Raw genomic sequence first — 12743 nt, forward strand, 5'->3', positions numbered from 1 at the left:
GAGAATTCAAACAAAAGTTTCTAAAGCAGGCAGCCGAGTGAGAGCTTTTCTGAGGCATTTAGGATCTAATTAACTGAAGTGGCCCACTGCAGCTTAGTAGGTATCACCTACGTCCGCTTTTCCACACTTAGTATCAGGTGGAACCTTTGTCAGCTTACATAAGATTTTCCAACAAACTTCTAAAGCTTCATTGGAGAAAAAAAAAAACCAAACCCTCATTCCTTTCTGCTGCAAGAAGACTCCAGCTAGAGCACCTTAGACACAAGAAAAGTGGTGGGGTTTTGCCCTATGCTTTTAGTTTCTTTGGGTGGTTTGGGGTTTTTTTACATGCTTGACTATAAATTAATTATTTTTGAGTAATAGCTCTGATTGGAGGAGTTGGCATCTTAGTATTTAATTTATGAAACTGAAATTCTTCCTAGGAAGTTAAAGATACCAGGAAATCTGGCAAAACTTGACTCTGCCTTAGCAGTTTCTGTTGTAGGAACCTGGAAGACATCTTAAGATGTACTTTACAAAATAATTAGCTGGTGCTGTGAAATAGTGTGTATGTGCATCTCTGTTTACAAAGCAAACCAACTGCATCGGTCCTACCCAAAGAAATAAGCAGTAAGTCCTGGAAATCAAAGGAAAAGTGGATCACTCCTGGTTCACCTATGGGGAATGGAAGGAGTGTGCTTTACAGCTGAGAACTGTGCCAAGAAATTTTTGATTATTTAATGCTCTGAGGAAAATCTAAGAAAGCTGAATAGGCCTAATCTCAGCACTCAAATAATAAAAATGAATTTTTATGCTCCTGAGACCTGCAGTGACAGTTCATGATGCCTAAAAGATGGGTACGCATTCATTGTGCCCCTTGGGAACTTAGAGGATTGCCATGTCTCTGAAGGAGCTGGAGGAAGACCCAGCACTTACCTTCCCACTTCAGATAAGGACGTCTTTCATTTTCTCACTGGGGAAAACTTGAACGGAAGGTACCTGTTTATGTTGAAAGGACAGGATGCCGTCAGCAGGCTGGAAGTTAACGGGTCTTAACAAACCTCCTCTCCTCAGTCTACTCTCAGAAGTTGATGGGGAGGAATAGAATTAAGAAGTAGCGTCTGCTGACATTTCTTCTCTGTGTTCATTTAGGAAAGTAATGTGCTATTGAATACTCTGCCTAAGCAGAAATTAGTGCTTCTGTGGTAAAGAGCTGGCCATTTGTTTAGATACCAATGTTACACAGTGGCCCTCTAAGTGATGTTTAAATGGTCTTTTTCATGAACCACCTTGGCAACTCCTTCATCTTAGGAACTGATCTTTACACCAGGCAGTGCAAAGCACGTCTCTGTAAAGGGAGGTAGGGCTATACCCTGAAAAAGGGGTTGGCTGACAGCTGATAAGGCTTAAAGCTTCACCTCTACAGGAATTAACTGCATTTAGTCACCCTCTGATTATATTCTGTATTTTCCTAGGAGTTCTCTTCTTGTTTCCTTGTTTTTCTTTAAGGCATTACATTTTCAGGGTTCCATATAGTCTATGTGAACTTGCAGTATGTTTATGAATTTGTGTTATAAAGAGTTACTGGAGACACTGTCCAAGACAAACCACTGTTCCCTAGGAGGATTTTTGACTTCTGAGTTTGTGTTTGCATTCCTCCAGGTGATGATAATGGGAAGAAGGCCAACAACCCCAACCACTGTAACTGCATCATAGACCAAATCTTCACAGGCGGACTGCAGTCTGATGTCACCTGTCAAGTCTGCCAGTAAGTAATTCTTTTTTTTTTTTTTTTTCACTTTGATTTGAAGCTGTACACCCTCCAGTGCAACAGCGTACTGAATCTTTGCTTTCTTGAATACCAATAAAATACCAGCAAAACTCCAGCAAGACAAGAACTGTTTAAATACAGCATCAGCTAAATGGAATCAATTACTAGTTAACTGTCATATATTAAGACGTACCAAAAAAGCTACCTGGAAGGTACCATAGACTTATGGACACAAACTTTTTACTAGTCTGTAAAAGGTTGTTGTTCTCCAAGTTCATGAGGAAAAGACTTCCAAGATACCTCTTTTTGGTTTTGAATGTGTGTAATTGCCATTACATTTGAAGAAAATTCTGATATGCAACCATATTTTCCTTCAGTTAGGAGCCTCATGTATTGTCAGGAGAGGTTTCAAAGAGGCTGATACTAATATAATCTCGGATACCAGCAAGTGAATGTTTTACAAGAGCAAGGAAAAATATATTTGTTGTTCTTCTCTGTGTACTGGAGCAAGTTGACTTCTCTTTCAAGATGTTTGGTGTTGCCATAGCGCAGAAGTCAGAGTTCTTGTTTTTTGTTCTGTCTTGCATTCTTTATAATTACACACGCTGTCCTGCAGATGGACTGTTGTGCTGTGCTTGTTTGAACCTGCTTTTATTCTTGGTTTCCTGGAGAGATTTGCAAAGATTTACTGTAAGGAAAACGTATGAAATCTTGTTCTTTGCCTTGTAGAGCTGCAGAATCCTTATATGATAATAAAAAGCTTGATGTGTTATGACACAATATTAGCATTGATGAAACTTTAACAAAAGAAGTTTTCTTTTGAAAATTGACAACTTTTGCACAAATGAAACTGGAGAAAAGGCAGAATATTGTAGGCTTGATGAGATTGCAGGGTGAAAGACACTAGTTCTGGAGGAAGAGAGAACTCAAAAAATAAGCATAACAAGTACAAACAGAAAATGCTTCCAAACTAGGAGCTTAGACCCCTGAAGTTCTGGAGTTCTCTTAAAAGTGTAAATGCTGGAAGAAAAGATGCGAGTCAATACAAATAAAAATTTGAGAAGCTTTTCCATAGTCTAGCTGTTGGCTTGTCTTCAGCTGTCTTGTAGAGAAATCTGATCGAGAACATACGCTACTTCTTGATGCCGTTATTTTCTGGCCTCTCAAATTCCAAATGCTGTAGGAGAAGCTAATATGAACTGCAAAGTGCACTGCTGTAGAGCAAAAGTATTTGGTTCTCTCTATCAAAGTAGCCTTAAGCACCATTTTCCATGTCTTGACCAGAGAACCATGCTTCTAAACTAGTTGGATTGCATGTGGCCATCATCATAGAGGTTTGCTGGTTTATACTGGTCAGTAGTACGACCAGTACCTCTATCTCTGAGGAACACTGCTTGTTCACATTGAGTCACAGGGGTTCGGTGAGTGGGAGAAGGTATTAAATGCATATATTTTGCATTTAGTACATCACATACCTTTTCAAAAGCATATGGCTTTTAAATATTCAGAAAAACAATCAGTTGTGGGAAAACACTCTGGAGCAACTATGTTTTCTGTCATCTTTGAGTGCCCTCTAGGGGTGATGTAGATGCCATAATTCTTAAAAGTAAGTATCTGGTGTGCACCCTAAGGTGAGAGAGACTGTTAATTTTACTTCCTCTAAACATGTATTAAACTGCTTTCTTTTTCATAGTGGCGTTTCCACAACGATAGACCCATTTTGGGACATCAGTTTGGATTTGCCAGGCTCCTCCACCCCGTTCTGGCCACTGAGTCCGGGGAGTGATGGCAGTGTCGTAAATGGGGAAAGCCATGTATCAGGCACCACCACGCTCACAGACTGCTTGCGAAGGTATGAAATGAGACAAATAGAGTTTTGGCGGGGTAAAAAGAATTTGGCTTGATTCTGTTCTCCAGGTGGCACTGAACAATGGGAGTAAGTGATGCTTTGTCATGGCATTATCCCCAAACAGCATTTTTATACATATTTTAGGGGTTTGCATAAGAGAAAGTGAGAAAGCAAAGAAGGCTCAGAGCAACAGTAGGCCTAACAATAAGCAATCAAAACCAGTTGCCATCCGATGCAAAAAGAAAATAAATTTTACATTGGCTGCTGCCAGGCAATGTGGTTTTAAATGATTGAAGCCACTAGTGTCTGTCTCCATGTTCTTGGTTGTCTCAGCTAAGCAAGCACATAAAGAGTTCACAATGCATTTAATGTTTGTCTAAATTATAACACCAAGTATGAATCTGAGTTTGCCCTAAGCAGAACTGAGGGTCAGCTACTGCCAGCTTAGTTGAGGGGATGGCATTAAGAATTAAAGGAATGGAGCTTTCAAAAAGAAAAGATAATTCTGAGCAGGAAACTTAGGCATCTTGGAAACAGGATACTGGAGAAAATGTCATGGCTTCACATACCGTTAACTTGGATCTTTTAGCAGATCTGAAAGTCATTCTCTTGTGGCAAGTGCAGATACTTGTCGAAGATATTTGTCTGAGGAAGAGGTTACCTGTAGCCTAGGGCAAAGCTAATCCTCCTGAAATAAAAATTCATAGCCTCTGACATCTGATTTCTAACCTTCTTGATCAATAATTTTAAGAAAACAAGGAAATCCATCCAAATGAGAAATTGCTGTTACAGGAATGCATCAAGAGGGAAAACTGGTCAAATTTTGGTGTTTTTGTTTAACACAGGGATTAGTAGAATCAGAGGGAGATGATGACAGGGAAGGAAAAACATCCAGGTTCAAAGAGTATGGATTTTGGAAAGAAGTTCAACTCTAATGGATAAAGATTTACCCAAAAACTAGCAAGCAGATTGAATATTAGATTCAAACAAGGGAGGTGTGTAACTTCATATCAACCAGTGTGGCCATGCAACTTGAAGTTGACTTGAAGAAGGAAAGGAGTGAGCAGGATTATGACAACAACCAGAAAGATTTAGGCACTCCTAACAACAATAACAAATTTTAAAGCCTTTTTACAGACTTGAGAGAAGAAAAAAAAAAAAAAAATTTAAAAAAAAAAAAAAAAAACCACCAGAGAATGGTGGTACATAGGCTAGGTAAAGGGAATAGTGTTAATCAAACAAGAGGGGAGCCCAGGAGGCTGTGATGATCATTTAATGCTGGAGGCTGCATTAGCCATAAACAGAATGAGGCAAGGTAGGGTTAGTGATGAGCTGATACCGTGTTGCCCTCATGAGCTTAGTCTGTGCATTAATATAAAATGTTCAATTACATTTCAAAATAGTTCATCTCAAAAATCCTAGTTGTAAAGCAGCCTCTGGGGAGATGATTTGTTTGCCTCATGGAAGTCTAAATTCAGAGGAAAAGACTTAGCAGCCCATGTTCCTAGCTGCTTCTGTGCTGACAGTTTCTGAAGAAGTAAGAGATATTTTGCTTTAGTGTGTGGTGAGAACATAGAGGTAGCATATTTTCTCTAAGCAGTTCCCTATTCTGTAAAGGTCTCTTCCTATAGCTCCCTTGAGCAGTTCTGTCTGAAAATTTTGAAAGAGGTTTTTCTAGTTGTCAACACTTGGCTTTTCTTGGAAGATACCTGTATTTTGAAAAGAACTTTCTGTTTACAGCCCTTTTCATTTCAGAGCTTTGAGCCTAGCCCTGGAGGGCTACAAGCTAGAAGAGTGTCCTGCAGACTAGCATGCAGCTGAGCACAGAAGTAGTGTCATCTTGCTTCAGAACTTCCATATCAATGTTTTTGGGTTTGAAAACAAAAGACCTTTGCTTTTGGTGTGAAGATTAGCTGTCCTGTTATAGGAGATGAACTAACTGAGTCTCCTTTCTCAGACATTGATGCATTTCAGTGCAATGTTTCCAAGTAGACCAACGATAAATGTCAGATTTGGATATCTGAACCCTAGCACTTTGTATTATTATAGGCGTTGGATTTTTCAAAATGACACTTAAAAGCCATGAGCTCTGTCTCTCATGATGCCAGTGACCCACAAGTAAAAGTAAGTGTTTTCAGCATGTGCAGAAAACAGTGTGACCATTTTGTGCATCCCTTTGCTTTTTAAATATTTTTTCAGGTTTACAAGGCCAGAACATCTAGGAAGCAGTGCCAAAATCAAATGTAGTGGTTGCCATAGCTACCAGGAATCTACCAAACAACTCACTATGAAGAAGTTACCCATTGTGGCCTGTTTTCATCTCAAAGTAAGTTCACAGGGGGCAGACAGAGCAGAGGACATAATCTTCTGGCTTTAACTGACTTAATCTTTTATGATATAAATTAATACAAAGAACAGCTTGCATGCCCAGCTAGATTTTCTATTAAGATAGTATTGCATGACGTATAATACAGCTTTGCAGTATGTCTGTGGGAACCTAACTAATCAGAATCTAGAAACAAAACGGAAGGCTAGTGCAATGCCTGAAGCAGTGTAGAAACCAATCTTCAATAACACTTACTCACAGTAAAATTTTTATCCTACGCTTTGACTGGAGGAATGCCACAGAGGAATTCTGTGTTGAAGGAAAAGCATGAAAAAGCTAGCGGTTGCACTGGAGGAGGCTTCTTGTATCTTCCCAACTGAGATGTAGTTTTCAACATTTCCAATCCAGATTATGTCAGATGCAATGATGGGAGACAATGTTGTAGTTGGTGCCCTCAGATAGTTTAGTCCTATAATTCATGTCTTCAGTATAAAGAGTATGACTGTGGTGCAAAGTAGGTAGCTATCGCAGAAGATGAAGGCTATTCTGGGTCAAGAGGGAAAGGGTCCTTGAAAAGTGATGCCGCAGGCCTTTGTAGAAGCAGCTACCATAGTAATTTAACTGCATCTTTGATCTGCCTGAGCTTTTCAGATGCAGACCTCTAAGGTCTTAAGTGTCTGCTGGGACAGAGTGACAAAGTCCTCTCATTGCTGGGCAGGAACTGCTGATCGTTGGCCTCAGCTCTTCCTGTGGCCAGTGTTTCAAGAAACTGCTTATCTGATGATGATACTAATGTCACGTAAGCTACATAAAGAAAAGCAGCATTTTACCTCCCACCACGGTGACTGGAAAGAGATTTTAATATGGCAGCCTATATGCTGTGTACAAATGAAGGCTTGTATTGCTTCTCTTTCCAAATGGGGAATGGTGAATTGAAAGCACACACACTGCAGCCTTTTGCTCCAAAGACTGCATTCAGTTGTTCAATTCCTACATGGTTTCTAGGCTTTGAACTTTGGTAAAATACTGGGGTAACTTTAATAGTGTTGGAATTGGACCTTTATCTTGTAGCTGTCATGGCAGAGTGCGTGCTGAACTTTGCTGTAGCATGCAGGCTGTCTTTCTGGTTTATTTTCCAGTAGCCCTCTATGCTAGGTCCGTACGTTCATACTGGAAAATCTAATAATTTGTGTAACTATAGTGTCGTGGTCTCACTGAGCAAGTCACGGGCTGTACTCAAGAAATTATTGTAGTTTGGACTTGCTAAATTATATAGCAATTCCATATCCAGTGTAGCAGCGACTTTAAAATTTATTTTCAAAATTTGGCTTGTAGGGAAGCTTGTTAATGAAAACAGAATGCCATAGGAAGGTCTGTACTCGTGAACAAAGATTGATTCTGCTTTCTACTGGAAAGAGGTGTTACATGTGGACAGAATTCCCTCTTTGGTAATTTACAGGCCTTTTCGGACTGTTTGGGGGACAATCATGCCTTCAGATGTTCACCCTCGTATCCTAGCAGTTCTTCAGTTGTATCTTGAGTATTAACCAAGATGATATGCGATGTTCTATGCCAGAGATATCGGCCTGATGGGAACAGATAGTAGCACAGTTCCTTTGTTGTTCTTCGCCTGTTTGTGGTCTTCCTGAAGAGCAGTCTTGCATAGCTGACTTGAGGTTTCAAGAGTGCTTGGCTGGCTGCTTGGCTTTTGGGGGGAAGTTTTGGGGTGTTGGGCTCTTGGTTTTATTTTATTTTTATTATTGCAGAGTAGTTGACAAGATATGCCTAGGTGATTCTGCTCTGTGGGCAAGGCAATGTGAATGTGCCCAACACCTTTCCTACGCTCAGTTCAGAATTTATGTTATCCAGAATGATTGAAGATTTTTTTTTTTAAATAAATTACTTTTCCTAAGTGATTGTGTTGTCCTGTCCATGCAAAATGCAAATTTCATTTCATGTGTTAAAGCAAAAAAAGAAACACAAAAGATAAGAATTAGAGAAGTCTCAGCTTTTCATGTCTGGATCTGTTGCTAGGGAATTGTTATGGCACCACAATTGGAAAATAATTAACTTGAAGTGTAAATAGAGCAGAATTTCTGAGAAATGGGGAGAGAAGCTGCCTTTAAATAGAAACTCATTCATCTCTTTCTGGTATTTGTTCCTATTTCCATTTAATGCTCAATTGAGAAGATGAGGAGAGGATGGTGGGTATTGCAGGCTCCTTTTGGCGGAGGGACAAGGCTTTTTTATGATCATGTTCCATTTTTGCCTTAATTTGAGTTGGTTTTCCTGTGTAGGCTTGACTCCTGTCACTTCAGATGATTGGATGGGTGGATTAAGTGTGTGAATCTGATGGCAAGCTCCCATCGTCACCAGTTTTGTGTGCTAGTGTAGGCAGCAGCCATGTATTTGAATAGTGTGTAGTACAAATGAACACTGGTTTGGGTAAAAGCTGTGTGTGCTCTCTCTGTTTAATATATTTTTTCTTAATGTCAGTTGGGAATAAGTTTGTATGTATAGACATTAAGGTAAACAATCTAATTAATACTGTATTTTTCCCCCCACAAATCGTGGTTTATTTTCCTGGTAGAAATGTGTTAGCATTTACACTGGGGTTCCCAGCCCAGATGGTTGATAGAAAAAAAATCTGGGGATGTCCCTGGATACTGACTGCTAATATGCATTCATTTTATTGTTCCTAAGCTTAGGACATTTATAAAAGACAGAAAACTTAGCCTTTCTCTAAAGAAAAAAAAAAATTCTTCCTCTTTGTCTCCAGCGGTTTGAACACTCAGCCAAACTGAGGCGAAAGATCACTACGTATGTCTCATTTCCGCTGGAGCTGGACATGACACCATTCATGGCTTCCAGGTGTGTACCAAGTTCAAAATCCCCCAAAGACCTGGACAGAACTGTTTACCAGTTCATACATGTGCATCATGAAACATGGAACATCCTTGAATCAAGGTTATAGAACAGTATGTATAATGATACTTCTGCTGTAAGCTTCTCCTTGAAATGTGCATCTTTTCTAAACTAATTTTTAGATATACTACTGAGTTTTGTGTGCCAGAAAAGGCTTTAATATTTAAACTTTTTTATTATTATTATTAATGTGTGTTACGTTTCTGGTTGCATGTTAAATTTATAGACTCAGATCCATCTTGCCTTCAGATCTCTGCTTTGGTCCCATCTCCTGAGTCATCTTGTGTAATTAGGCAGACGAGACAGAACCTAATGCCTAACCTAGTATTTCTGAAGTTATAAAAATCCTTCCTCTTTATTCCTGCATACATGCAAATATGTGTTTTTTTGTTTTGAACCTTCAACTTCTGTTTAGAAGAATGCTGCAAGAAGAAAAATAAGAGTGAAGATTAAAATAGGTATTTCTAACTGGTAATTAAACAGAAAAATAGTAAGACTTCTCCCACCTCCCAGGTTTGTGAAAGACTTGTCAGGTATTCCATTCAAATATACAAGAGATTTAATTAATATTTAATTTATATCTGAAGCAATGCAGAAAGCCCCAAAACATGGCATCTCTTAGAACAAGGGCTCTATTTGATGCTAAAATTTTACTAGTAAGTTCAAGCTTCACCCACTTCCCATCCGTCTGTCCCCCACCCTGGAGAAAAGTAGATGCTTCTGCCAGGAGAGAAAGGAGAGAAAGGAGAGCTGTGCAGCTCTGTTAAATAGTGTTATATTAAGAATATAGGGTTTATTCCAGTATATTCTGGAGATTTTGAGACTTCCCTGTTCCTCTGTGGTGAATTCTCCCTGGATAGAACAGGCTCTGCTGATGAAAGGTATCAAGTGTAATGGAATATAGATGGGAGAATCAGCAGGCATAACTCAGTAATCTGAATTTCATCGGCTATGAAATCAACAGCATAATCCTATTGCTGCTGTCAAAACACAAAACGAATTTACAAGTCAGAGCCAGGATGATTGACCCATCACAGGATAAAGGATTGATGTAATTAGATGTTTTTCCAGGTTTAAAATACAAATCTTTTCTTAACCTGTTTTTAAGCTTTCTGGATAGGACATTTGACGTAAACAGATCTGTATTTGCAGCACTGAAGCCTTGACCGGGAGGAGAAATGGTGTTTCTTATGGTAGCATTGCTGTGAGAACAAATAAAGCATCTTTAGCATCCTAATCAGCAGCCTTTCTCTGCTGCTAAGCAGCATTGTGCTTTTGAATAAGGACCTGGATTCAGCAAACAGGCTGTGTCATGTAAAACCTCTTTCCTCGGTTTGGGAAGCCACTGCTTTAAGTGACTGGATTTTTGTGTGTGTGTGTGTTGCAGTAAAGAGAGCAGAATGAACGGGCAGTACCAGCAGCCGACGGATAGTCTAAACAATGATAATAAGTAAGTGGTACATTCCATGACTCCTATTGTGAAAGGTAGTTGGCTTCTAGAAGGAGGTATATAGTCTGCTGTATATCCCGCAGTGTGAAGCGCATTACCATATTTGACAGCACAGTAAGTCTGAACTGTTGCAAAATAAAGCTTCCTTCACTACAATTGCCTATCCTTTCGTGGTTTTCTGGCAGCTGACTTTCAAATCTGAAGGTGATAACCCCAGCAATCGGTCTATGAGCAAAATTAAAAGCTATGGCTACACTATTAAAAGGGATGGGGGTTTCTTTTAAATAATCCTACTTCTATTGCAATAGGAAAGGGATTTCCAGAGGACCAAAAGAAAGTTTATAGAACACTGACACTCAAAGTCCCAAGTAGATGATGCCCTCAGAAACTCTTGGTCAGGTATTGATTCCAGTCAGAATAAATGACGAACTGATACAGGACTTGCTCAAGAATGTAGAGTGTAACTGAAACCAGTATCCATAGCTTCATGGGAATAGAGGTGGTCACACAAACCTTACCTTTTTTTTAATAAGATTACAAGTTTGGTTGCTACAGTCGTGCTGATGTTATGTATTTAAATTCTTCAAGGCACTTCATTTGGCGCTAAAAGTTTCATTAAGAAACTGGAATCATACAATAGTAAAAACTATAGCCAGCGAGGTCTTAGTACAGTTGTCATCCAAGCAGATACCAGGGAGTATGTGTGGTCCTGTAGCAATTGATTCGTTAGACGTGTGGTGTTTAATAGTGCTAGCAAAGATCTGAAAGAAAACACAACTGATCACTTCTGAGGTTTGCACCTTAAGTTGGAGAAGTTTTTAACAGTGAAGAGGATTAGGTGGTGAGAGCAGAGGCACCTGGGCTGCTTGGTAAGGCTGGATGCCAGTAAACAGCTGGGGCAACCTTAGAATCCTCCATTGAGGACTAAAGAGTGGTGTCCATCCTAGTTGGATTAAAGGACTCACTAGGAAGAGGGTCACTTCACAAACCAGTGGCTCTGTAGACAGCTGAATAGGTGCCTTGTTGCAGCACCACTGTGTCAAAAGAGCTCTGTGAATTCTGAACTCAAGTCAGACAATATCAAGTGAGATTAGAGAGATTATTTTACCATTGAGCAGCTGTGTTTGCGTCCCAGTTTGAGGACAGCATTTTAAGAAAGAGTTAGAGAGAGTGGAGAACATTTGAAAAAGAGCTGCAAGTATATTTAAGACTGGAAATAAAATCTTGCCTTAGAACAGAAAAGCCAAGGATTCCAATCTTCTCCTTTTTAAGAAAAGGGAAAAAAAGTGAAGAGCAACTTGATCAATCTTATCAGTATCTTTCTTTGGAACAGAGATGTGTCTGCTGGTTTTCAGGTTAGCAGGCAAATGCACAGCAGCATCTGAAAGGTGGAGGTTGAGGCTGAACATATTCAGTATTTCAAAACAGGTACAGACTTTCCAGATTAAGGACAATTAATCAGTATGGCAATTTATCACTAGAAATACTTAGGATTAGCTATATTTAAGATTACCTCTTTCCCCATACCTCAGATGCATTTTTCTGCTTCACTGGAGTAACTAACTCCAGGGGAGTTATAGAAGGGAAATAGAAGGTCGGACTAGATAATCAGTGATCCTCTTCAGGAACGCATCAATATTGATCTATTTTAGAAGAAAAATATTTGGAAGCCAGTATTGGTAAAGCTGACAGCTGTCATCAGACTGGAGTGTTGCAGTAATAGCCAGACAGAAAAAGAAAAATGTTGTTCTTTTTCCTGGGCAAGGATGCCCTCTTCCCAGTTAATGTTAAGAGCTGGTGTTTTATTGATGGATCAGATCCTTTACTATTTCTGTACATGTTTATGAACGCAAGCTTCTGCCTGTCAAAAACGTCCGTTGTTTTTCCCCTGTTGATCCATTTATTCATTAACTCTTTTCTATACCAGGTATTCCTTGTTTGCAGTAGTTAATCACCAGGGAACCCTGGAGAGCGGGCACTATACCAGCTTCATCCGGCAGCACAAGGACCAGTGGTTCAAGTGTGATGATGCCATTATCACCAAGGCTAGCATTAAGGATGTGCTAGACAGTGAAGGGTAAGTTGTGAACTGGAAAGGGGAAAGGAAGGGAAACATTGACCTTTGTTGGGTTTTCCTTACTTCTGGTTAAAAGACCCTTTCATCAGAGAAGACTTAATTTCTCTCTTTGAATATCTAATGTGTCTCTGTGTATGTGTCAGTGCTTCAGAATGTTGCTTTATAATCCTGATTTGTTGAAAGAAGAAGAGGGAAAGGACGAGGGGCATCAGCTGACTCCGCAGTGTCTGTAACTGGTGCTCACGTCCAAACTCTTGCTTGCTAACGGAAGGGACTCTGAAAACCCAAGTGATACGATCATCCAGTGTAGGAGCGGTATTTACTTCCATGCCGCAATCTGGTCTTTGTCTGCAGAACCTTTGGATT

At 39.7% G+C, this 12743-nt stretch overlaps 1 protein-coding gene across 3 annotated transcripts in view; it reads left to right on the forward strand.

Annotated features, from left to right (window-relative positions):
* Positions 1–12743, forward strand: part of USP22 (ubiquitin specific peptidase 22) — a 105614-nt gene that overhangs the window by 90504 nt on the left and 2367 nt on the right. For all 3 annotated transcript variants that reach the window (XM_009645921.2, XM_009645919.2, XM_035901317.1), the window contains 6 exons: positions 1642–1747; positions 3444–3602; positions 5799–5925; positions 8705–8796; positions 10238–10300; positions 12228–12377. In XM_009645921.2, the coding sequence (XP_009644216.1) occupies positions 1642–1747; positions 3444–3602; positions 5799–5925; positions 8705–8796; positions 10238–10300; positions 12228–12377 (697 nt within the window). The remainder of the gene's footprint in view (positions 1–1641; positions 1748–3443; positions 3603–5798; positions 5926–8704; positions 8797–10237; positions 10301–12227; positions 12378–12743) is intronic.

This window comes from Egretta garzetta, unplaced genomic scaffold (assembly GCF_000687185.1).
Source record: "Egretta garzetta isolate BGI_Z169 unplaced genomic scaffold, ASM68718v1 scaffold299, whole genome shotgun sequence".
Lineage (NCBI taxonomy): Eukaryota > Metazoa > Chordata > Aves > Pelecaniformes > Ardeidae > Egretta > Egretta garzetta.